This window comes from Lynx canadensis, chromosome A1 (genome assembly GCF_007474595.2).
Source record: "Lynx canadensis isolate LIC74 chromosome A1, mLynCan4.pri.v2, whole genome shotgun sequence".
NCBI classification, from domain to species: domain Eukaryota; kingdom Metazoa; phylum Chordata; class Mammalia; order Carnivora; family Felidae; genus Lynx; species Lynx canadensis.
Genome location: NC_044303.2, coordinates 97,718,803 through 97,746,094, shown reverse-complemented (window position 1 = coordinate 97,746,094; position 27,292 = coordinate 97,718,803). Strand labels below are relative to the sequence as shown.

Genomic DNA, 27,292 nt, shown 5'->3' with positions numbered 1-27,292 from the left:
TAAACATTTAAGGAGAAAACTGGACACATAGACATTAAAGGCATATGCACAAAACAAGTTGACAGAATTTATTGCCAGCAGATCTGAGTGACAAGAAATAATAAAGGAAGTTCTAAAGGCTGGAAGACAAAAAAACACCTGATGGAAATGTGGGTCTACACTAAAGAATGAAGAGCCCCAAATACAGTAAGTTGATAAACAGAAAAAAAACCACTTTTTTCCTCATGTTTTAATTTTTTCAAAAGGTAATTGTTTATGGGCGCCTGGGTGGCGCAGTCGGTTAAGCGTCCGACTTCAGCCAGGTCACGATCTTGCGGTCCGTGAGTTCGAGCCTCGCGTCGGGCACTGGGCTGATGGCTCGGAGCCTGGAGCCTGTTTCCGATTCTGTGTCTCCCTCTCTCTCTGCCCCTCCCCCGTTCATGCTCTGTCTCTCTCTGTCCCAAAAATAAATAAAAAACGTTGAAAAAAAAAATTTTTAAAAAAAAGGTAATTGTTTAAAGTGAAAAATAATAACCATGATTTCTGGATATGATACATAGTAAACATAAACCCTGACACTATCATATTTGTAATATCCTTTACAAAAGTGGTTGTTCTAGATAGAACTGCTTCCCCAAAAACTCATAGCTTGGAGCCCCAACTCCCAATAAGAGTATTTGGAGATATGACCTTTAAAGAGATAATCAAAGGGAAATGAGATCACAAGGGTGGGGACTGAATGTAACAGAACTGGCGTCCTTAATAAAGAGAGAGAGACATCAAGGACACAAGCACATGGAAAAAAAGAAAAAAAGGCTGGGCGAGAAAACAAGAGAAAGGTGGCGGCCTGCAAGCCACAGTAAAAGGCCTCAGGAGAAATCAACCTTGAGTTTGGTCTTCTGCCCTCCAGAACTGTGAGAAACACACACCTGCTGTTAAAGCCACTCAGTCTGGTTTTGTTATAGCAGTGCCAGCAAACTGATACAGTGATACAGCATACTATTTATTATCATGAATATACAAACGCCATGGGCAACCATAAAAGGGAACAGAACTGTTGAAGGTAAATTAGGGGTGTGCCTGGAGGGAACCCAGAGTCCATGTGGGTATCGGGAAGACCGGGCTGGTTAATCCGCTGCCCGCGCTCTCGGTCTCTGCAAGCCACCATCCGGCCTCGTCCATCTACCCTTTTCCCCACATTGCGAGGCTCGAAGGCCCCCTGGCATGCTGCCTAGAGAGGAAGGGCTCAAGCGTGACTCAGACTGGTCCATTTCCATCCTTGTTGGTCTCTGGTCAAACGTCTAAACCTAGAGGGAAAGACAGTGGTTCTACTAAAATTACTAGTATGTATCATCGGTGGCAGACTTTTAATATTCTCCATGGCCCTTATTAGAATGATAAATTGAAAAGTGACCAGAATTCAGAAATAGGGGAGAAAGTCTCAAGTACCAGCCCAAGTCAAAATGCAAAAAAGAAAAAGAAATCTAAAAAAGAAGCAGGAGGAGGAAGAGGTAGAGGAGGAAGGGCGGAAGGGGCGGGGGAGAGGAGGAAGAGAAAAAGGAGAAGAGGAGGCAGTTATAGCAAATGGCATCAAAGAGAGAAAACAGCCTGTTCTCCATTTTCCCTTTGCCCACCATTTTTGAAAACAGAGGGCCACTCTGGGAACAGGACCTCATGACAGGGAGGAGGCCTAGGGTAGGCCTAACAGGCCACTTGGGCCTGGAGCTCCTCCCAGCATCTGCCACTCCTGAAAAAAGCACGTCCATCCTACATGAGTGATCAACAAAGCCCCAAGAGATGGCCTCCAGTCTGCCTGCACACTAGCCGATGATGTCAGCATAGCCACTGACTTGATATCTAGAGTTTTAACTAATGAACGCTGAGCACATTCCCCGATGTCTCTGCTTCATGGCTCTCAGTTCCTTTATCTCGTCATAGGACACCACTATTGGTTTTGGTTGTTATTTTTTGTTTCTGACCTCATCGTTGGGTCAACATTTCTCAACCCGGTGAAGGCCTACTAGAAAAACCACTTTGCTATTTCTCAGGATGGGTACACAGGTGTTCATTTTGTGCGAGTTCATTTTAATCTTCTTTAAACTTTAAAGCCATGCTGCGCTTTCAAGAGATTTGCTCTTTCCACTGCCAAAAGCACCCCTTGCTCCAAAACAAACAAACAAAAAACAACCCTACAGGTATCTGCTGCCTGACTAATCTTTATAGAACAAGACAACACAACTGGTCTCCCAGGCTAGGGGGTTTGAGATTGTAATGCATCAGTCAAGAAATACAGATTTGGGGTGCCTGGGACTTCGTCCATCTTGGGCTCAGGTCATGATCTTGTGGTTCAAGTTTGAGCCCCACATCAGGCTCTCTGTGGTCAGTGCCTGCTTATGATCCTTTGCCCCCCTCTCTCTCTGCCATTCCTTTGCCCTTGGTATCTCTCTCTCTCTCTCTCTCTCTCTCTCTCTCTTTCTCTCTCTCTCTCAAAAATAAATATTAAAAATCAAAAACAACAACAAAAGGGCACTTGGGTAGCTCATTGGTTGGACGTCGAAGTTCGGCTCAGGTCACGGTCTCGTAGTTCATGGGTTCAAGCCTCATGTCAGGCTCTGGGTTGACAGCTCAGAACCTGGGGCCTGCCTTGGATTCTGTGTCTCCCTCTTTCTCTCTCTCCCTGCCTCTCCCCTGCTGGTGTTCAAAAATAAGTTAAAAATAAACATAAAAAAATACCGATTACCAGGCCCAGCCTTTGTGATCCTATAGTAGGTGGGGCCCAGGAATCTGCACCTTTTGTGTCCAGGGTCCCAGGTGATTCTGACTCGCAGTCAGCTTGGGAGCACACTACAAAAGTTCGTTTCATTTGGTGTATCACCTTTGTGGCTGCACAGATAACCACCATTCCACTTAGGGCACTCAGGGCAGGGACCCCCTGCATCCTCCCTACTGACAGATGGTCTCTTACCCTGGCAAGTGATACCAGCCGTTCTCTGAGGCACTATTGACCGTTCCAGGCCAGAAAGGCAAAGGAGCAAAGTGGCTAAGAGGGGAGGTGTGAGCTCATTCACCTGTCCCAGGTACACTCTGTGGGTTCCAGGGGGCCTCTCCCTTCACGGAGGCAAAGGGATTCCTGTCACTAAACCCGACTGCTCTGCCCTAGGGTGGTGACAGTATTTAATCAAACACCAGCCATTTCTCAGAAAACGACCTCATCTTTTTAAAGAGAGGAGCAAGGAAAACTAAGGAATTACTTCCTGATCACTGAGTGGTTGCAACCAAGTGGGAGACTTGACTTCTTGAAGGTCTGATTCATCAAACTTGCTCTGAACTCTGCATTCTGTCGCCAACATTGCGTCTGCAGGTTTTCTCACAAGACTGGCATTTCTGCAGAATTCCTCAGTTGTATCTGTGTGTGTGGATGTGTGTGTGTGTGTGTGTGTGTGTGTGTGTGTGTGTGTGTGTGTGTGAGAGAGAGAGAGAGAGAGAGAGAGCGAGAGAGAGCCTGAACAGTCAGCTCCAGGGCTCGAGGTGGGGGAAGGACGAATACAAATAGGTCTCCAAGAGCACACACCACAACCCCTGCCTCCTTCACTCTGGTGGACAGTCATATTGTAAGAAAACGCCTTTTTTTGTTTTTAAGTTTATTTATTTTGAGAGAGACAGAGACAGCTCCAGTGGGAGGGGGGTAGAGAGAGAGAGAGACAGAGACAGAAGGGGACAGAGAATCCCAAGCAGGCTCTGCCCTGTCAGCACGGAGCCCGATGTGGGGCTCGATCTCAACAAACCGTGAGATCGGCACCTGAGCCAAAACCGAGTGTCAGATGCTGAACCGACTGAGCTGCACAGGTGCACTTTTTTTTTTTTTTTAAATAATGACCAGGGGAGGAGAAGGTTGGCTCCTTTCAAACACATGTGAGTTTACTGCGTGCCCTGCGAGAGAGACAGAGAGAGAGTGAGAGAGAGAGAGAGAGCAGTGTGCCCAGCAGACCTTGCCCCAGTGGACAGCCCCGAAGATGTATCCCTGCCCTCTGAAAACCTCACAACTTCCCTCGAGGACATGCTAGCAAGAGTCCCTTTGCAACATTAAGGGCCGTTGAGACCTATCTTCCTGTATGTCTTGGATAATCTGGTTTCATCCGTTACCTCTTTTAAACAAGGACTTCCAGGCGTGAAAGGCCAACCCAAGGCTCACTTCTGAACTGCAACAGGTTTTTAAATTTTCTTTTAATGTTTCTTTATTTTTGAGAGAGAGAACAAGAACGAGCAGGGGAGGGGCAGAGAGAGAGGCAGACACAGAATCCAAAGCAGGCTCCAGGCTCCGAGCTGTCAGCACAGAGCCCAACGTGGGGCTCGAACTCATGACCTGGGCCGAAGCCGGACACTCAACCGACTGAGCCCCCCAGGCACCCCTGCAACGTGATTTTTAAAGCTTCCCTCGTGCACGGGGAGGCTACCAGGATGTCGTGGCTCTTCTCATGCTCAGACACATAAAACCCAGATGCCCTGCTTTGGCTCCTTTCTCTTTAGCCTGAGTGGGAGCAGCAAGATTTCGCTCTATAATCACATGACCTTGCAGCTGGGAATCATTGAAATAGTGCTATATTCACCCCATTCTCTGGGCTCCTCTGGCATCATTACAGGAAAAAAAAAAAAGAAAGAAAGAAAGTTCAGGCTAAAAGCACATGTGGTACAAGTTATCACTCTCCCTCTCCACTCTGCTATAACCCAGTACAGACACCATTCTCTTGAAATGAGACCAATTTGGCCAAGCCAGAAAACCCCACTGCTTTTTGGGTGCCTTCTGCACACTGGACAACAGGAGAGGAACACTGTGCTTTTCAATCCACAAAACAAACCTATGATGTAAATACTATCCCCAGTTTTTAGGTGAAGAAACAGGCCCAGAGAGGTTAAGTGGATTGTCCAAAGTCACACAGCCAGTGTGGCTGAGACATGAACAGCTGATTCCCGCAGACTCATGTGAACCAACCACTTCGTGACTAAACTAAAAATCATCCTTTTTCCAATGTTTACGGAAACTACAACAAGTGGAATTTTGGATTTCATTCCATTCTCTGTTATTAAAGAAACAAACCTCAATTTGTTTATAAGTCAGCTTGGGGTGCTCGAGCAGAGGCCCGTTCCTGTGACCTCTCACCCATTTTTTTATGGTGGGGAAGATGATTGCACCCCTGGCCCCCAGTCACCTTGAGAGAAATACCGTCCTGTCGGTCTAGAATCCCTCTCATTCTACATAAAAAAGCACAACGCTGGGCAAACAAATTTGTCAAGGCCCTTCTAACCCTGCAGATGGTTCTGAACCTCTGCTACCTTGGTTCTGAACCCTAAGTACCTGCTTCTAGAAAAAAAGCAGCCCTCTAAAAAGGATGGGCGGGTATTAAGTGATTAGTGCACAGCCTATGACATTTTAAAACAAGTTTCTCAGGTAACTTCTCTGCCCGACATAAAAGGCTAAGGAAACAATGTCCTATGGAAACAGGCTTATCACAATTATACTGCTGGTTTTTTGAAAAAGACATCAGAAGAAATGTGCTTATTTCAGTTTCTTTTTTTTTAATGTTTATTTTGAAAGAGAGCATGCGCAGGCATGAGCGGGGGAGGGGCAGAAAGAGAAAGGAAGAGAGAATCCCAAGCAGGCTCCAGGCTGTCAGCACTAAGCCCTACTTGGGCCTCAAACTCACAAACCATGAGATCATGCCCTGAGCTGAAATCAAGAGTTAGATGCATAACCAACTGAACCACCCAGGCGTCCCTGGGTTTCTTATTACTGTGAAATTAAAACATTTTGAAAATGGTTCTTCTATCCTAAGGAAGTGCCTGTACTTTGTGAAACAGAAGAATTCTAAACCCACTTTTGCCACTGTCAAGAGACCTGGGGCAGTTGCCTGTTCCTTACCAACATCTTCCTAAGTTTCCAACAACCCTAGAACCCTCTGTGTGAACATGAGAGGGTTGTGCAGGACTGTGCACACAGTAGGAGCTCAATAAATCCCTGCTGTGTGAAAGAATGATGCTCCCCTCCTTCAAGTTGGCCTGAGGGGATGCATCTCCAGACTTGTACAACAGCAAAAGTTATGGTCTTAGACCCACCGGCCAGGTGGTCTCTAAAGGGCCTGGTGCCTCTCGTTTCTAGAATTATCTACTCTCCACTTGTAGCTCATTTCCTCCTCTTACACCAAACTGTGGAATGCCAACTGATGTCCACTGGATACTACTTGATCTCATTTACATTTTGCAACAAGGTTCACTGAAATTTTTTTTTTTTTTTTACCCTGAAAAATCATCCATGTTCAGCTGTTGGTAAACACCACTGATGGACAAAAGTCTAGAAACTGCAGTCGGCTCAGATTCCAGGGCCACAGTCATCAAAACCAGGGACAGGAGAGTGGAAAGTAAATTGTTACCCACAGGAAAACATACAGGTTCGGGTGTTCAAAGCTCCTTTCTAGTGTTTGTTGAGTTCTTACTGTGTGCATTTGGTATTAAACGCAGGATGTGGTCAGCGTGAGGAGGGGTGAGGTGATAAAAGTTAATCTACCACCACACCCAGTGCTTCCCTGAACTTCTGTATCAGAGCTCAGGCTCTGAGAATGCCACATGAGGGGACACTGGCCACTCTTTTATCCAGGTAGGCCCCTGTGCATGGCCCCGTTGCCCAAAGCAGCGTTCCTGGTCCTGGGATGACACTAACGCTCCCTTTCCCCTCCGTGAGAAAACAGGTGGCCCTTACGTGTTATCACTGATCCTCCCCTGCCTTCTGAAGGTGACCCCACGTCCAATCCCTTCAACGTGTGCCAAGATGGAGGGGATGGGGAACAGACAATTCTGTGAGGTGCGGAAACAAAACTCCGTTCTGACTGAGCACCGATGAAATCTTTGAAATCTTCCAGGAGGAAATGTGTTTGTTCCAAGAGGCTGTCCCAAGCAGAAAAGGATTAGGTGGATCAATTAATGTGGCAGTCTCCATTGCAAGGATCAGCTCTGTGAAGCTATCCGGAGCCATAAACCATCTAGAAACTCACTCCTCCCCCGACATGGCATTTCCTAATGAGTACTGTTTCGATGCAATCATTTCTCTCCACACATCCTTTCCTCCAATTTCAACAGAGCAAAGAGTTGCAGAGAACAGACCTCATAAAATAACTCTGTTTCTGGTCCTTGTGGTGTACACGTTCACCCTCGGTTTCCTCCATTCTGTTGGGAACCCACAACGGCCTGTGCTCACAACACATCACTACCAAGATGAAGACTCTATCTGGGAATCTAGTCAGAAACAGAAAATTAAGGGACAACGAAGATGAGATTTTCCAGGTCACACCACCCATTTTCTCATTGAATTTAAACACACTAGACCAAAAGGCACATGAGATTAAAGGCCTCCCTTAAAGAAAAAAAAAATTTTAAGGGCCCATTCGTGCAGAATCACTATACTTTTCTTCTATTCAGTGATTTATTATCAGATAACCTAGATGAATATAATGGCTTAGGAGGCCTACATCTCTTCATGCAAAACAGTTAATACGAAACATCCAATATCTAAAGCTTTCACATTTTACAGGAGGGTAGGCAGAATTCACTGTCCCAAACAAGTTACTCAAATTACAGGTAAAAACTCAAAAGGTGGGCAAGGGACGGAAGAGGCAATTAATGGGTATGGGGGTGGGGGAAACAGCCGTCCAAAAATCTACAGAAAAGCTAATTGTGTTACCAGCCAGAATATTAGCAATAACTTGCTGACTTAACTCCCCATGACAGATCTAATTAGAAGGTGGCAATAAATGTTTCCAGGTGTTTAATTAAGTGTGATAATTATTTCTTTCCTTTAAGACAGATGGAGTCATATGCTTACATTTCACAGCATAATGTTTCCTTAGTTAAAACGCTGTGGAAACACTTTTGTGTTAACACAGGATTGAAACCAGGATAAAAATATCTGCTGTGATAAGCAGCACTTAAAGTGATTTATCAACTCGTGCATTCATATGCCAAGAGACAATGGCAACTTAAAGGCTGCTCTGTTTCGGTGATTTCCTTTAGCCACCAAGTTTTCTGCCACCCTTACACCTCAATGAAAATTTTCTATTTGATATGTCTTCTCCATATCAGCATGTCTTAAATGAATTCTTATCAAGGAAGTGGGGAAATTTTATGGGGATCTCTACTTTCATGGCAAGAACATAGCAAGAATAAAGCGAGATACAGAATTCAGAGACTTGGATGGAACCACAGCAACCAGGGAATCATTTTATGCTTGGATTCAAGTACAGATTAAAATTAAACTTTTAAATTAACTTTTTTTTTTTTTTAAAGTAGGCTTCATGCCCAGTGAGAAGCCCAACATTAGGCTTGAACACAGGACTGTGAGATCAAGACCTGAGCTGAGATCAAGAGTCGAATACCCAATGGACTGTGCCACCCAGGCGCCCCTAACTTTTTTTTAACGCAGAAATGTACCCTACATTGAGGTAGTATTGACCCCACCCCCAATAAAATAATTTACAGAGGCATGGAATTATCAGTCTTAAGTAAATCAAGGATTTTGTTGCAAGAATGGGCTCTCCAATATGTCCCCTTCCTTCCATGATCCCGCAGGTTACTGCCCTTTTTACCGAGTGCTGTGTTTTGGTTAATTAGCTGGCTTTAGCATTACTGTGTCACTGAATCAATAAACATCCTTCAGAAATGTCAAAGTTTGGTTGGTCAGCCTGGCTTGAACATGCTTATCAGCTTCCCTGGGTCCGAAGGCATTCATCAGATGTTCCTGCATCAGGTGCTTTGGGCTCGAGTGTCACACGAGCGGGCACAAGGACGGACACACACACACACACACACACACACACACACACACACACCTTTCTTCTTCAAAGCAAATCTCCACCAAACGATCTCAAGGCAAAAACTCTAGTCTGCCCGTTTTACAATGCAGGATAGGATTACAATCTCAGGCCAGCATCTCGGTCTGCAATCTGGGGCATCGTGATAACCCGGGCAGTCCTCTGGACAGGATGAGCTGTTAACAGGCAGGCATGACAACATAGCGGGGGCCGCGTCTACAGAAGGAAGGAAGGAAGGAATCGCGAGTGGGACTCAGGGCAAGAGGTGGAAGTTAAGGGGTCGGCCCAAGTCGGTAAGGGCTGCTAGCTGGAGATCTCAGATTAGTCGCTGCGACGGAGAAACTGGGTAAAACTCCGGGGAGTTTCCGGAGCTGTGGGCGCCTGCACACACACTTACACACACACTCGCTCACATGCACCCACTCACACCCACTCACTCCCGAAAGTCTAGGGGAGCGGAAAGCGCGCCCCCAGGAGCAGCCCGCAGCCCAGAGGCCGGGGGAGCCCCGCGAGGGTGTGGGAGAGACCGGCGCGCCCGGGAGGCACTTACTCGGAAGGGAGGGCGCGGTGGCGCCAGGACACAGAGGCGAACCTGGAAATCTGACGGCGCGGAGTTCCCTAGCGGCTCGAACGCTCGCGGGCTTCCGCGGACCGATCAGCGGAGCGCGGGCCTGAGCCGGCGGGAGAAAAGGAGCCAGGGGCCGGGGGCGGGGCGGGCCGGGCCGGGCGCGGGGAGGAGCGGAGCGGCCGGGGCGGGGGGAGAGGAGGGGGCCAGGGGCGGGGCTACGGGCGGCTCTAGGAAGTCGGGGCGGGGCCAGGGGGAGGAGCTAGAAGGTCTGGGGCGGGGCCATAAGGAGCTAGGAGTCGGAGGCGGAGCTGAGAGGAGGAGCCAAGGGAGTGAGGGCAGAGCCCGCCGGGGAGGAGAGGCCATGGGCGGGGATGTGGGCGAGGCTAAACGATCGAAACGGAGCTGAGAGGCGGAGCCAGGAGGCTGCGGTCCGAACTCACCAGGTAGGAGGAGCCGAGACAGGGTGTGGGAGGAGCTATAATGCCGCGGGCGGGGCCAGAAGGAGCTATAAGAGCGGGGGCGGAGGTGGGAGGAGGGGCTCAGAATCCCCGTGCTGAGCCGGCGGGAAGAGGAGAGGAGAAGTGGAGAAGGCGCGGGAGAGGTAGGGCAGTAGGGCTAGGTGAATGATCTAGGAGGCTCTGGGGCTGAGAGGAGGAACCGGGTATTCTGGACGGGGCGAACCCAACCTGACACCCCGGGTGGGGCGGCAGGTGCTCCCTAGAACGCGGAGGAGGGCCAGGCAACGGCCTGGGAGCTGAATCCGGACTGAAAGGAGAGACCTATACACTGGAAGGGGCAGGTGGCTTGAGGGACACGTTTGGGCCTCTGTTTCTTCAGTTGAAAAATGAGATACCAGCCTCACAGTATGTTGAGACGGTTAGATGTGCTCATGCATAGTTACACCCTGCCTAGATGAAACAGATATGCATGACTGTTGGTGTCATTTGCCATTAGTATTGATGAGAAATATCCCTATATATAAGCACCTAAATCCCAAATCCCACAATCCCACCTGTCTTTTTTTTTTTTTTTTTTTTTTTTTTTTTTTTTTTTTGGCTTTTCAGCCTATACTAGCCTCAAGTCTACCCGGTGATGTCTGACACACTCATTATTCCTGCTTTCCATTCACGGAGGTTGCAGTTAAAGGGTAATTGGCTCCTCGGGAGTTAGTCTGGTCTCAATTACTTCCACGGACTTCACTAGGACTTCTGCCTTTGGGGCCAACGGCTAGCTCTCCCTCTGGGGATGGGGCAGAATCTGGGCCTTACTTCTTCTGAGGAGCCCTGACCCGGGGTAGCAGTGCATGAAGGTTCTGACCTTAATGGGAGCACGATGAATCCATCCATACCACAAACACCCATTAAACACCTCCTATAAGGTGGCTCTGTGGAGAGGGTTGGGAATATTAATATTAGCAAAACTTAGTATGTGCAGGTCACCGTTCTAATCCTCACAGATCCTATAGCTACCTTAATTTCACAGAGAGAGAAGGCATAGTGAAGTGAAACAGCCTGCCCAATGTTACACATTTAGGAGTGGCACAATATGGCTGGGAGACACAAACGTAAACACTTTGTAAGTGAAATAGACCAGAAAATCACAACACATTTGTGTTTAATGCCCCAAATAGGAATATGCATAAGGCTCAAGGGTGTTTAGAAAAGTACACTATCCTGTGTTTATAGCTATGGGGAAGGGAGTGTCAGGAAAACCTTCCTGAAGGAGGTGATTGATGTCTGAGCTGGGTTTAGGAGAAGGAATATGAGTCAGGTGCAGAAATGGGCAAAGGAAGCATTTTTCAAGTATTAAGAAGGGTTGGGAACAAGTGAAGTGTAGATTGGAATGAAAGTAAAATAACAAAAGAGGACAAAATCCAAATGTGTCTTGTTTGGTTGTTTTGTTTTGTTTCCCATGGGAGCTAAAGAGCATTAATTTGACCCTGGGTAAAGCATTTAAATCATGGGAGACATGTCATTCGTTGTTCTAGAAAGGTTAATCTGAAAACAGCGTAGAGAATGCCAGAGCCAGGAAACTTGCTTATGAAGTTATTGAAATATGTCAGGTTGGGATCCTGTGGTCGGCAGAAAAATGAATCTAGGAAACACGTCCACTCCCTAATCTCTGGAACACTTTGTGGATGTGATTAAGTTCAAAGACCACGAGATGGGGAGCTTATCCTGGATTATTTGAGTGGATCTAAAATAATTATGTGAGTTCCATAAAGTGAACTTTGAACGAGATTCAAAGTATGAGAGGAACTGGACCTGGTTTAGGAGCCCAGGAATGGATGGCCTCTAAAGTTGGGATTGGACTTCAGCCAACAAAAAATGTGAACCTCAGTCCTACGACCACAAGGAAGTGAATGCTGTCATTAACCCAACTGAGCAGGGAAAGGGGATCCTCCCTTAGAGCCTACAAAAAGGAACTCAGCTCTTGAGGTGACACTTTAGTTTTATCCTGTTGAGACCAATACTGTATCTATAGTACTGTAAAATAATAAATTTTTGTTGTTTTAAAACCTTATATTGGTGGTAATTTGTTGTGACAGTAGTGGGAAATGAATACAGACACTGAAGGCCTAAAAAAGTGGTTGGAAAGAAGAAGTCCCATGCAGGCCCTGGAAATTGATGAGATGTGGGGGTTGAGGGCAGGAGAGTCATCTAGGTTGATTCACAGGGTTTCTGGTTTGGCAAGCTCAGTCTTTGGTGGTGCTGCCTAATAGAGGGAGGGACAAAGGCACTTACTTTCTAAACACTTTTTGAGTCGGCAGTGATGCAACTAAATTAGGATGAAGAATTTGTACACTCCCATCCTTCCCCACCTCCAAATAATTAGAAACGATCCCTGAATACCCATGAGCAGTGATATTCATCACCACCCACCGAGAATTCTAGTAATGTATCTGCCCTGTGTAAACTTGATGACTTAGGACAAAGCACAAAGTGTTTGATGAGGAGGAGACCATCTGCTTGACTGCTGTGAGTCAGCCAGGATGTCATGGTGGCTACAACCTGGACCCCAGTAATTGCTTCACTGTAATCTGCCTTGTTCCCAATTGCACCCTAAAACAGCAATGCCCAGAGCCCCTTCTATATTTACCTATGTAAAGATTCTATCATCTATCTTCAGTATTCTATATTCCAACTATAGTCTCTCAGCCTTGACCTGATTTTTGACTCTTCCTTTAACCTCACATAGACTTGTATTTCTCCCAGTCGGCTTCCTTTCCTACACGGCCTAACCCCAATAACCAGCTCTTGAGTCACTCAGTGCTTGCGCCTCCATTTCCTGTACCTCAATGCCCTCTCCTTGTACTCAACTGGCAAATCTTTCTAGCTCTCCACGTTCCATAGGAACTACTCAAGAAGAACCCAAAAAGGTAAAACTTGACTTTCTACAGACTCATGGCATCTAATCTCAGCTAAATCTGCAGGGAGCCTGGATATTCTCCTACATCATGGGTAGAATGAAAAGGGTTCAATCTTTACCCCTTTCCTTGAGACATCTTTCCCACCCCCACCCTTCCTGCTCTTGATATACCATCTTACTACTTCCTATTTCATACAAAATATATAGATCATCAAGAGGGAGTTTTCTCAACTTCCTGCTGGAGCTAGCAACAATACCGTCTGCATCCACATTTTGACTTTCTTTCCTCTCACCACCCTGAATCCGAGCAAACCCTCTCAACAGTTCTCTGCTGCCCTCCCCCTGTCCAGCTCTCCCTTTTAGCTGTATGGGCTACATTCAATTAACTATCCCTTCTCTTTTATCCTCAACCTCTCAAGTTCTATACTTCCCTTGCAAAACATAAAAATGCTAAGATTTTTTAAATGATATGAAATTAAAATTTCTCCAAGGACTCTGCCACCTTCCCTCACTGCCACCCACTTCACTAGGGCCATCTAGACCTGACAGGCCACAGGTGCTAGTGGTAGAAACCATGCAGAATGGCCACTGCCTCCGGGCTTACTTTAGGGGGCTGGGGAAGGGGACTCTACCATCTCAGGCGACTTGCATTACTGTCTTCAGAGAACTACCAGTCTTCCCTTTAACTCTGGCAAACACTTAGGACTCCACCTTATTTCATAGTGTAATAATATGTAGAAATTAACAAAGTAATTCACTTTCCTATCTTACTTGAGCAAATAGACACTTGAATCACTTCACTTTCAGACTAGCTCTTGTATATTTCCAATGTGGGATCATAAAAAAAAAAGTATTACAATCTAGGAATCATCTAATCCCTAGTCCATTATTGAGTGCCTATAGTTTTAAATAATTGCAGCTCCATCTGGATTAATGTATCCTCCCAGACCAAAACTCCAACACCCTATAAATCCTATGGATTAGAGACAGCTAGATAGCTGGAAATACTTCTGTGCATACCTGGTTTTGCTTCTGCCCAGCTGAAGGTAGGAACTAACTTTAGACAAATTTGTAAGTTTTCAAAAATTTTCTGATCCAGTTTCTCCTATACTCTTCTCTTTTGTTGGAAGCCCCAACTCTGCTTACTCATTGCCAGCCTCCTTTTTTCAGTGTAAGAAAATAACTACAAAGAACCATGAAATGTGCAGCAAAAATGTATGCACAGGGGCACCTGGGTGGCTCTGTTGGTTAAGGTCCGACTTCGGCTCAGGTCATGATCTCACGGTTCGTGAGTTTGAGCCCCGCGTCGGGCTCTGGGCTGACAGCTCAGAGCCTGGAACCTGCTTCAGATTCTGTGTCTCCCTCTCTCCCTGACCCTCCCCCACTCACACTCTGTCACTCTGTCTCAAAAATAAACATTTTAAAAAGTTAAAAAATAAAATGTGTGCACAAATACTCAAAGGAGAGCAGAAGTGACTCACATTCTCGGGATGAATGGAGTTTTCACAAAAGAGCTTCCATCTAAGCAAGTCAAAAAGGATGAATGGGAGTTTTCCAGGCAGAGCAAAGAGCACTCCAGGAAGTGTGAAGAGGGGAGGAAGATATGGTCTAACATTTTCCAGCAGACCAAAAGCACTGAAGTGAGATGTGCACCTCAGACGCAGCCATGGGAATACCACCTATGTTCCTTTGTGCTCTAACTATAATTTCATTTAAGTTTGTCAATGAATGTACCTGATTCAAAACATGGCTACGACTTCACCATCCCCCAAATCATTATCTGACTACCCACTGCTTCAACTCTTTCCAGTCCTATTTCTCTTTTCAAAGCATTATCTTAACATGTAATCTTGTCCTTAAGGTAACAATATGAGTCAAGAGTATATATGTCTTTCCAAAAAAGAAGTCAAGGAGCAGATTGGGTAGGGTAGGAGAATTGTTCAATATCATGCAGACTAGAAACTCAGGATAGAATAAAAATTTGGGAATCAATGATCTTTCCTATTACTTCCATAGACCACAACCCCCACTCATAGCTAGTACAGATCACTAGTGATTATACCTTCATCACAGGGTATTTTTCACTATTCGGAATTACTTATCTCCTATAACATAGTAACTAAAACACAGATCTTCTGAAGAAAGCTTGCTAGAACTATTGCCTGCATCAAAGGATAGCTTTTTAAAAAAAAATTTTTTTTAATGTTTATTTCTGAGACACAGAGAGACAGAGCATGAGTGGGGGAGGAGCAGAAAGAGGGAGACACAGACTCCGAAGCAGGCTCCAGGCTCTGAGCTGTCAGCACAGAGCCTGACGTGGGGCTCGAACTCACAAACCGTGATCATGACCCGAGCCAAAATCGGTCGCTCAACTGACTGAGCCACCCAGGCGCCCCTCAAAGGATGACTTTATCCACAATCTCGGGCAATTCAATAAACCACCCTCCCCATGAAAACAAGTTCTCTGCCTGTTCCAGGTGTCCAACTTTTGAGCCATTCTGTACAGAAATAAAACTGCTGCCCCTAGTTAGAACCCATATTTTTCTGTGACTGCACCACTGGACTCCTTGTCTATGTGGGTTCTTCCTCACCTCACCTCAATTATTTTCTCCTTTTTGAACATCTCGAACCTCACTTATGCCTATCCCAAATACTACAAAGGCTTGTTCTGTTTTGTCTTGTCTTTGGCCACACAATTCTCTGAAAAGATTCTTTCTACAAATATGGTCTAAAACTCCTGCTCTATTTATGGAGTTCTCTTGTGTACTTACCCATGAAATGTCTAGTCCAAGTTGGCAACCCTGTACTTGATTGTAAACAAGAAAGGATCAGGGTGCCTGGGTGGCTTAGTCCGTTAAGTGCCCGACTTTGACTCAGGTCATGATCTGACCTGATCATGGGTTCGAGCCCTGTGCCAGCTCTGTCCTGACAGCTCAGAGCCTGGAGCTTGCTTCGGATTCTGTGTCTCCCTCTCTCCCCTCTCTCTCTGTCCCTTCCTCACTCATGCTCTGTCTCAAAAATAAATAAACAACAACAAAAAAAAAATCAAAAAGGGGCGCCTGGGTGTCTCAGTCAATTAAGTGTTGGAATTCAGTTCAGGTCATGATCTTGCAGTTTGTGGTTTCGAGCCCCACATTGGGCTTTGTGCTGATAGCTTGGAGCCTCAAGCCTGCTTCAGATTCTGGGTCTCCCTCTCTCTGCCTCTTCCCCGCTTGTGCACAACATTAAGCTTAATGTTTAAGTAAACATTAAAAAAATTAAAATAAAATAAATCAAAACAATAAACAGGAAGGCTCCTACTTCTGGAATACGCCTAGCACAGCACCCTCACCTGGTGAGCTATGACTCCCATGCTGTTCTCCTGCAATCACATCCCTTCTTTCCCTCCAATTACCAATCTGCAGAGAAGAGTTGGTGTGCTAGCTCCTTCTATGTGTGAATTATCTGTGTGTGTGTGTGTGTGTGTGCATGCACACATGGGTCTCTCTACCTAACAATGGCTTCATGGTTTTATTTAAAAAAATTATTCAATATTGTTATGAATTACAAGGGTCTCAAGGTAGAAACATAGCCAAAATTCTGTTTACTAAGTCATTTTGTTGAGATCTCAGAAAGATTTCAGGGTGTGCCATGTAGATCCTTTTTAGGAGATACTGGAATTTCTAAGAATCTTTTCAAAAATTTTTTAATGTTTATTTATTTTTGAGACAGAGAGAGACAGAGCATGAGCAGGGAAGGGGCAGAGAGAGAGAGGGAGACTCAGAATCTGAAGAAGGCTCCAGGCTCTGAGCTGTCAGCACAGAGCCTGACACGGGGCTTGAACTCAACAACTGCGAGATCATGACCTGAGCCGAAGTCAGACGCTCAACCGACTGAGCCACCCAGGCGCCCCTGGAGTTTCTAAGAATCTTAATGTGGTATACCACAGCAAATTTGGAGGTAGCTCAAGTAGTTAAGAGGCTGTTTGAGAAAACAGCATGGGTGTGGCTTTCTTCTGAGTGTATTACACACAGTTTTTAAAAGCAAATTTACTAGATTCAACTTAGGGATGGGGATAGCATAAAACGTAAAGAGGACTTTGAACCTTGAAACTTCTCATCAAGAAATAGGCTGACACTCTTTTTCAGTTAAAAACATGGGCCATTTTTAGAAAAAGGCTAACTCAGTGCTTAAACAACCACCACCACCACCACCACCACCACCACCACCACCTCAATAAACAGCTCATGGTGGAGCCAAGAGCAGTGGAGAATTAATCCCAGGCAAGAGGATTACTCAAGGGACTGGTGACTGGTGCCCACTTACACTTACGAATCTCTATGGACCAGGTACTACTCTGTGAATCCGATTTCCCCTCTTTTAGAATGGGAGATAGCCGTATTATCTGTCTCACAACTGTGTTTGGTGTGTGGAAGGCACAGAAAGTGTCTCATTTGTTGATAGGTCTTTAGGCTAAGAAGTACTCTACACAAAGAACCTCATTCAAGGAGCCAAATGCACACTTGGACCTCACTTTGATAATGGGATCCTGGGGCTCAAGCCTGACCTGGAAGCAATAGGATGAAAATACTGGAGTTTTGGGAAGTATCGTGCACGTGGGAGGAATACAGATTTTAAAACGTATTTAACGCTCACTCGGGGCTGATATACTGTAGGGCTTAAGTTCTATTACATAGGTCATACCTATACATTGGGTAGACAATTGCGTACTAGTAAAGCATCTCTAGTGTGCAAATGGGTTGTCACACCAATTGTTTCTATCACCCATCTGTATTTGCTATAGGAGAACCTAAGAAATTTTTCTTTTTTCCAGGAGCTTTGTGAAACCATGTGATACTCTAACTCTGCATTATCTCCCTCAATTATCGGCCAAATACACATAAGAGACAATGAAGCAAGGGGTGCCTGAGTGGCAGCGGTTGAGCGTCTGACTTCAGCTCAGGTCATGATCTCGCAGTTTGTGAATTAGAGCCCTGCATTGGGCTCTGTGCTGACAGCTCAGAGCCTGGAGGCTACTTTGGATTCTGTGTCTCCCTCTCTCTCTGCCTCTCCCCCACTCACACTCTTTCCCATTCTTAAAAAATAAACATTAAAGAAAAAAAAAAAAAGACAATGAAGCAAGCAGAAAGGGAAAAAAAGTCATGAAAAACTGTTTAGCTTTGTAATTAACTATAGCAAAAGCTATACACATTTCTAAAAGACTGATAGGAACATTTAAATAATGTATGTTCCACTTTTTCTAAGTACTCCAAAGGTTAACATTTTACCCTTTCTACTTTAGTAAATCAAGCATCAAAATATCTCAACAGCTCAAGAGAGTATTCCTGACAAGAACTTCACTCAACAGAGCAGCTCTCCAAGTCATTAAATACTATAGGGTTTAAAGACTGAGCTTTTCTGTCCGGTGTGAGCGCGCATGCACGTGCGCGCACGCACGCACGCACACACACACACACACACACACACACCTCTCTCTTAGGTAATCTGTTGCTCAGTGGGGTTCAAAGGGTTTTTAGGAAAGTATTACCTCCTTCTTCCCTTCTCCCATGTTAAACTTTTGTGTATTCTTCCATACATATTTGTCTCTACATACCTATAGGACTAAAAAAACCCTGAAATAATACGGGCTATTATACATTTTACTTAGAAAATTTTCTAACCTCTTTTCAGATCAACAGATACAAATCTGACATGCTTTTAGTGTTAAGAAAATATTGCACTGCAAGGATGTACTAAATTTATCCAACTATCTACCTAATTACCATTTAGATTTCCAGGGTGGGTTTTTTTTCCCTCCAGGTAGTTCACTAAACATCTTTGTACTTACACTTATGTGCAAGGTTGCTTTTATCCTGATAGGATAATTTCTCAAAAGACTGCTTAGTCCAACTATGTGTATTCAATGTTAACACCAATCTAGGTAACGTTTTTGGAACGTACTTCTAGCAGCCGTGTTTCAGTGCACCCGTTTCCTTGCATCTCCACCAACACTGATGTTGCCACTTGACTTTATATGAATCTGATTGATGAAAAGCGGTATCATACTGTTGCTTTCCCCCCCCCCCCCCCAACATTCCTTTAACCATTACTGAGGATGAACATATTTTATACTTGCTGGTTTTTTCAGTGTCCTGTTCTGTGAGTTGATTTCTCTAATAATTTATCATCTTAAAGTTCTCTTTGCCCCAATTCATTAAAGTTCTCTTTGTATATATGGACATTAATAACTTCCCTATTACTATACAAATATTCTTTTTAGCCTACCTGTAGTCTCCTGTCATGATATTAAATTTTTTGGTTTAGTAAAATATGTCTGTATGGGTTCCCAGCCCTGTTAAAAAAAAAAGCGGTCATTACCACTTTCAGGTCATATAAGGCATTTCTTAAAGTGGGTATGTTTGTATGTGTTTTCACTGTTGAGACCAGTATGAGAAAATCTTGCAATTTTTTTTAAGTAATTTAAAAAAAAAAAAGGAGAAATGAATTTGGGCAAAATAAAGAGAGCAATAAAGGAGGAAGGAACTGACCGTCTATAATTCTACAGAAGAAAAATTCTACATTTCAGAAAATGAGACTTGCAATGTTGTGAATTTTTCCATCATTACAAAGCCACATTCTCAGAAAAAACACAATTTAAAAAATGTATTTTGATGTATCCATTCCATTAATGTGGATGAAATTTTACATATATGTGCATCATTTTATATTTAGATATACATTCCAACTTTTTATTCTCCCCATTTTTGAATAACGCTTACCTATTAATTTAAAAAGATTATAAAAAAGGAAGAGCAAGGTATTTAGGAAAATTACTCAATGCTTCCTATATTTTACCAAATATAAATACAGAAATTCTCTATTTTAAAATGTCACATATACTTTAAGCCAACTAAAATTGCATAAATATTACTTAAAACAGTACCATGCTAAAAAAAAAAGTCACTGCATGATTGTTTATTTAAAATATTATGACTCTGATGTAAATACATATGGGCTTACACAATTTATTACTCATATAAACCCTCAATGAAAATGCTTAATTGTTCATCCACAATGCCTTTTTTTTTCTATTAAGCATAATAAATCTTCTATCTCATTGAAAGTGTTTAAAGCCGTTTGAATCTTGATTTGTGAAATTACTGAAAAATAACTTAAGCTTAACTGTATCAAACAACGGCATTGTTTGCAATGCTGTCACAGATTTCTCCATGGCAAAATAGTCACATATTGTTATTGCACAATTATAGATACAGGTTATTATGTGCACATGAACTCTCTACAGAATTAATGACAGTGTTTTCACTGCAACTAGCTTAACACATTTAAAATTATGAATACAATTTACAAAATCTTTAACAATATACTTTTAAGATAAAAGTATCCTGAGGATATTACAAAATTCATTTTACCAGCCCTTCATTTCTTCACTTTGACTCTTTAATTTCCCAGATAACAGTTGTCCGTATTTTGTTACATAAAAATGTTTTTATAGTTCCTATTAACAAAATATATTTAAGCTAAATAGTATATAATTGTCCCTTAAACACTTAGTCCCATCTGCTTCCAGTCTCCTTGGCTAAAATCAAGTATTTATCAAGTTTTCTATAATTTTTAACCAGAAAAGGTATAGCACAGAACAGACAGAAATAGGTTTAGCACATTTAAGTTAAAAGCATTGTGCATTTTTAATATTTTGGTCATATTTTATAGTAAAATAATATATTTTGGCAAAAAATAATAAAATATAAGGTTTAATTTATTTTCTATTAGTGGTAGATCTGGCGGGTATTTTACATTTGTAAATATTATCTATTTAATTTGACTGTCTTCACATTTGTTTCTAAAAACACTGCTATAAGGTGTTCAGAACTTTGAGACTAAAAGCACCTAAAAAGGAAAAAGAAATATAAGTAAAATGTTTGGTGCTCAAAAATCCTTTGACAAATTTATAAATTTACTTTTAGGTGTCTCTTGTATACCAACACCGAATCGTTATTGCCTGCTAAGACTTAACTGATTCAAGATAATCTTTAAAATAATAATCTTGGATGTCTTCCTGAAATTATTTGAAAATCAGGATGGGAATTCAAAACTTAAGAACAAAAAAACATGAAAAAAAAAAACAGCTGCAAAGAAAGTTGCTATTCTAATGGCAGTAATTGTTATGGCACAAAAACACATGAAAAGACTTGTAGTTTTCTCTGATATATACACAAACTAAGTTCAAGTAAGATGTATAAGATACATATATACACACACACACTGGGGCTTCAGTAAGGACACTGAGGAGAACTTTATATAATAAGACTGAAGTCCTAATGACAGTTTTTAATGAATATGTTCATTATGTTTTTTATTCTTACCCAATTATCATTTATCATTAATTAATAGAAGAGTTTGAGATGTTTATGTATGAAAAAGGAACTAACAGTGGTGAGTCAAGTGATGACTGATGTCAACTGCCTTTACATAAAGGGTATTTTTACTGTTAAATAAATTCATACAGAGATTTCTGCAGAAGAGTTTATCAACAATAAGGAAACGAAAGTCCTTTAACACTACGACGTACTCAGCATAACATACTATAAATATGTACTATTACAGTATTACTTATACATTCTACTTTAGGTAATATAGTCTAATTCTGAATGACCTTGTTAGTTTTTAAGGCATCAGTGCATCCAGGGCAAAGCTCCATAAAGTAAGTATGAAACCAAGAAAGCATTAGTTTATCTGTGGCAGAGACAGTGATCAGTGGACACTGTATGTGTTGGCCACTTCCAGGGAATAGGTAATCAATTATACATCCTATTGTCAAACTGTCAGAGCATAAATTTCACATCATTTTTCAACACTTCATTTAGTGGGCTAAACTGATCCGGCAGTATCCTCATCTTCATTGTACCATCGGCTCCACACGAGAACACGTGGTTTGCTGGCCCTGTCTCAATCTGCATCACTCCAGTTCCAATGTTCCGGAAAATGGACTGCCGAGCATGTTCATTGATAAAAGTGTGGAGAAGAGTAAAGGTAGACAGACTCCAAATCTAAAAGATATGAGAAACAAAATTAAAAATTGACGTTGATGATTACATTAAAAATCCAAATGAAAATTTTAAGCCAGTTTTCTTGTGCAAAGAAGGAATTTCTAAAACAAATATGGAAAAAAAATCTGTAGGCCTAAGGTCATAACCTTTGGATACTATGTTGCAATTTCCCAATTCCCTTTGATATTATCACATTCTTCAAAATCTATTCATTAAACAGAAAGGTAATTTAAACCTTGCATTGGAGATGAGAACTTAGGTACTAGGAGGTCAAGTGTACACAGCTAAAGAAACTTGTAATATTGTAGGGACTACAATTAAGACTTCTTATCTCGGGGCACCTAGGTGGCTCAGTCGGTTGGGCGTCCGACTTCAGCTCAGGTCATGATCTCACAGCTCGTGACTTCGAGCCCTGCGTCAGGCTCTGTGCCAACAATTCAGAGCCTGGAGCCTGCTTCAGATTCTGTGTCTCCCTCTCTCTCTGCCCCTCCCCTGCTTATGCTCTGTCTCTGTTTCAAAAATAAATAAAAACATCAAAAAAAAAAAAAAAGACTTATCTCTCAGCAAAGCTTGTGCTGTGTAGTTTATAATGGGGTAACCCCTTATAATACCCAGCAAGGGATTAGACCCACTGGAAAGAAGGCCTCAGAAAAGGAAAAACTATGTTCCACCCGCAAGATAAATTATCACAACTTCAGCAAATTTAATTTACTAAGATCTTCTCTTTTTAGCCCCTACCACAATAAATGCAACTATTCCTAAAGTAAATTACTTACAAAGTAATTTATAAGCATGTTCAAGTATGTGACGGACTTAAATGCTTTTAGGACATCCATTTTAACTTTAGGGAAACCAAAATAGTCCTGATTTTTTGAGATCCCTTTTTTTGGAAAACTTACTTTTTCCTAAGAAATTCATTAGTACCTATTACTCTAGACTTGATTGTTGTGATTCCTAAACATGTATTTTTTAAATGTTTATTTGTTTTGAGGGAGAGAGCACACATGTGAGCAGGGAAGGGGCAGAGACAGAGTGGGGGAGAGAGAATCCCAAGCAGGCTCCATGGTCAGTGCAGAACCTGACTTGGGGCTCGATCTCACAACTGTGAAATCATGACTTGAGCTGAAATCGAGAATCAGACACTTAACTGACTGAGCCACCCAGGCGCCCCAAGTTGTGACTTCTGAATACGATGCAGTAAACTTTCAAATCTGTTTTTACTTGATTAAATAATAAACCTCCGAATCAGAGCACAAACTAATATAAAGAACTAATATAAAACCTAATACAACTTGTTCTAAACTGAAGGCAGTTCAAGTAAGAAACTAGCTTCAAACTGAAGGAAAATAATTACGTATGGAAGTTAGTGTATATATTTGATTTTAGGAAAACCTTTTCAGGGCACCTGTATGGTTCAGTCGGTTAAGTGTCCAACTTCGGCTCAGGTCATGATCGTGTGGTTCTTGACTTTGAGACCCACAATGGGCTCTGTGCTGATAGCTCGGAGCCTGGAGCCTGCTCTGGATTCTGTGTCTGCCTCTCTCTCTCTCTCTGCCCCTCCCCGGCTTGCACTCTCTCTCTCCAAGTAAATAAATAAACATTAAAAAAAAAAAGCATTTTTAAAATTCCGCAATTCTAGTTAATTTTTTTTCTGGCTGGAAATTATGAAAACAATATGCATGTTGTAAAAAAAGTAGCCCAACTTATTATTTCTTTTCTTTCTTCTCTTTCTTTTTCTTTCTTTCTTTCTCCTTATTATTTTAATGTTTGTTTAATTTAAGAGAGAGAGAAACAGCGTGAGTGCAGGAGGGGCAAAGACAGAGGGAGACACAGAACCCAAAGCAGGCTCCTGGCTCTGACCTCTCAGCACAGAGCCTGAAGTGGGGCTCAAACTCACCAAGTGACTGAGCTCAAGTTGGTCACATGGCTGAATGAGCCACCCAGGTACCCCCAAACTTATTCTTACTTAGTAGTCTCACTAGGGGTTAAATTAATGGATTCTAAGAATGTAGACTCCTTCAGTGGGTTGCTGGCCACTACAATAACTTAGGGACTAGTCTAAACTGACTTACCCCTAGAGATTTTTCCAAGTGTGGCCAGAGGACTCTCCAACAAAACTGTTAGGTATGTACTGTAAAGATGCATACAGGTACCTAGCAATAGTACTTCTGGGATGGGATGCATTTAATAAGCTGCTTAACATTTTAAATAACCTCTAAGTTTTAAACATGGTGGAGTGTGAGAAGCACAGGGCTTATCTAGGTATGTCCCTAACTTCTGAATCAGGCACTGAGTGGCTGGATGCTAATACTATATAAATGAAAAAATGGACAGTATTCAGGATAAAGGAAAATATTACTGCATTTCACAGTATCTGAAACTGAATTTGGTAACTCTGAAAATGGGAGTCAAGACTAATTCTAATGTTTGAAATATGTTTTATCTATGGAAAATCAAGTGCTTTTGCACATTAATTAAGCCTATTTGAAAACTGAAAAAGAGACAATTTCAAGTTAAATATTATTTCATTCATTAAAAGATTTATTAAATAGCAACAAACATACTGCCTACAAAGGAGTTAATATTTCTACTATTTAAATAGAATGGTATCATTAATACGTGTAAACACTTAAGGTTTCTGAAGATTTCTCTTCATTTTGTAGACACTGTGGCATTACCATATTTACCTTTATGTTGCCTTCAGCAGATCCTGTAACAAAGTACTCTTCTGTTGGATCAATGGCAATGGCTTTAACAGGAGAATCATGGCTCTGGAAAAGCTGCCTCTGCTGTCGTTGCCGAAGGTCAAATGCACATGTAAAGCCTTTTCTGCCACCTGATATTAGTAGCTGGTGTTTTGGAGCATATGCTAAAACAGTAGCTCCACTATCATGGCAAGTAAAAGCTGAAAATTAAAATTGAAGTAAATCATGAAGTAAAACCCATTTAACAGTGTAAGCAAGAGACTTCTGACTTCTGGCCAAGGTAGAATGATAGATCACCAGATTCACCCACCTACCTCAAACCATTTAAAAAATTAAATGATATACAGGAAACAATGGTTGGAGACAATGGACACCAGGCAAAGAAAAATGATCTCTAAGAGATGGGAAGCAAACTGGGTGAGCCATACGACTGCCCCTGTTATTGCCTATGGAGGGTTTTCTGGCCATGGCGCAAGGGGAACCTGAGCTGGTCTGGGTTCCTGTTTCCACCAGCCATAGTGGAAAACCTCTTAATTCACAAAGGACAAAATCTGTTTTGTCCTCAGAAGGGTTTTGCCTCAGAAGCAGGTAAAATTTGTAATGCCTGGCATCTGATAAAAAACCAAGAGGCATACAAAGGAGAAAAATACAACCCATAATGAGAAGAAAATCCATCCAATGAAACTAACCCAAAAATTACACAAGTGATGGAATTAGTAGATAAGGAAATTAACAAGTCATTAAAAAAGAGATACAAATAAAAAAATCCAGAGATTAAAAACTACAATAGTCAAATGAAACATGTACTACATGGGGTTAAGAGCAGATTAAACAATGCAAAAACAAAAATGGTGAAACTTGAAGACATACCAGTATGAGAACTAACAAAAATACAATGAGTATTCTTTTCTTAAAAAAGAAGTGGATCTTAACAAATCTTAAAGAAAAAAAAAAGCCTGTCAATAGCTCAAAGACAATATGGCATAATGATGAAGAGTGAAGATTTGGGAGTTAGACTGTCAAGATTTAAATCTTGGTTTTTGCATGGATTTCAATATATACCTTAGGTAATTTTTTTTTTAACCTACGTCTCAGTTTTATCATTTGTAAAAAAAAAAAAAAAAAGGAGAAAACCCAGTCCACCTAATAGGTTTCTGTGAGGATTAAATTAGTTGACATATTTAAAACATGTACAGTTCCTGGCATATACTAAGTACTCAATAAAATTTAGTTACAATTACTCTAAGAACCTAAAGAGAAAATTATAGGGAAAGATTCTTTGAACGTGACCAGCACTTAGAGATATAACTTATACAGAATAAAATGCTGAAATTCTAACTCGTGATGAAGTCTGACTAATGGATACATCTGTGTAACCATCATGCAGGTCAAGACACAGAATGTTTTCATCATCCCAGAAAGTTCCCTCATGCCTTTTTGCAGTCAACCCTCCTCTCCCACAAAGGCAATCACTATTCTAATTAGTTTTGCCTCTGTTCTTGAACTTCACATAAATGGAATTTTACAGTACATACTCTTTAGTGACTGGCTTCTTTTCCTTCAACATAATGTTTAAGAGATTAATGAATGTTGTCACATATATCAGCAGATTATGCTTTTTTTTTTATTGGTTAATAGTATTCTATTACATAAATAGACCACTTTCTTATTGGATGTGTCTGTGTTGCTTCTAGTTTGGGGCTGTTATAAATAAAGCTGCTAAGTTTTATTACATTAATATATTAATATAATTGTATATTATTGCTATACAAGTCCTTCTGTGAATGTGTGCTTTCATTTCTCTTGGACATATATGTAAAAATACATACAGATGGATCATGCTAGGTCCATGTTTAACTCTATTAGAAAATGTCAGTTTTCCATAGTAGCTGTATCATTTTAGACTCAGCAAATCATGAGGGCTCCAGGTTCTTTATACTCTCACCAATACTTGGTATCCCAAAATCATTAATTTTGGACATTTTACTATATAGAGTAGTATCTTATGATGATGCTAACCACATTTCATATGCTTACTTGCCATTAATCATTTTAGACTCAGCAAATCATGAGGGTTCCAGGTTCTTTATACTCTCACCAATACTTGGTATTCCAAAATCATTAATTTTGGACATTTTAGTATATAGAGTAGTATCTTATGATCATGTTAACCACCTTTTCATATGCTTACTTGCCATTAATATACTGAGAAGATGGTCATTTTTTAAAGTCTTGAATATATCATTTCTTTCATGGATTATGCTTTAGGTATTGTATCTAAAAACTCAAGACTAAACCCAAGGTCACCTAGATTTTCTTCTCTATTTCCTTCTAGAAATTTTATAGTTTTGAATTTCACATGTAGATAATTCACATTAAATCAATTTTTATGAAAGGGGTGAGGTATGTACCTAGGTTCATTTTCTACATATTGCCATCCAATTGTTATAGTATATTTTGACCACTATGCCTTCAATGAAGTGCCTTTGTACTTTTATTAATGATCAGTCTATTAAATACGTATGGGTTGATAAATGGGCTCTCTATTCTGTTCCATGATCTCTATTCTAAAGCCAATAACATGTGTTTATTACTGTAGTTTTATAGTAAGTCTTGAAATCAGTAATAGTGTGAGTCCTTCAAGTTTGTTTTTCTTCAGGGGCGCCTGGGTGGTTGAGTCAGTTAAGCATCCAGCTTCAGCTCAGGTCATGATCTCACGGTTCGTGGGTTGGAGCCCCACGTCAGGCTCTGTGCTGACAGCTCAGAGCC

At 41.9% G+C, this 27,292-nt stretch overlaps 2 protein-coding genes across 4 annotated transcripts in view; both read right to left on the bottom strand.

Moving 5' to 3' along the window:
• Window positions 1-9,516, bottom strand: part of TNFAIP8 (TNF alpha induced protein 8) — a 136,058-nt gene extending 126,542 nt beyond the window's left edge. Inside the window, exon 1 of the mRNA XM_030317056.1 lies at window positions 9,385-9,516. Within this exon, the coding sequence (XP_030172916.1) occupies window position 9,385 (1 nt within the window). The 5' untranslated portion in view covers window positions 9,386-9,516. The remainder of the gene's footprint in view (window positions 1-9,384) is intronic.
• A 10,189-nt stretch (window positions 9,517-19,705) lies between these two features.
• Window positions 19,706-27,292, bottom strand: part of DMXL1 (Dmx like 1) — a 135,139-nt gene continuing 127,552 nt past the window's right edge. For all 3 annotated transcript variants that reach the window (XM_032592714.1, XM_030317036.1, XM_030317043.1), the window contains 2 exons: window positions 24,506-24,723; window positions 19,706-21,818 (listed from right to left, as the gene is read on the bottom strand). In XM_032592714.1, coding sequence (XP_032448605.1) covers window positions 21,594-21,818; window positions 24,506-24,723 — 443 coding nt within the window. In that variant the 3' untranslated portion in view covers window positions 19,706-21,593. The remainder of the gene's footprint in view (window positions 21,819-24,505; window positions 24,724-27,292) is intronic.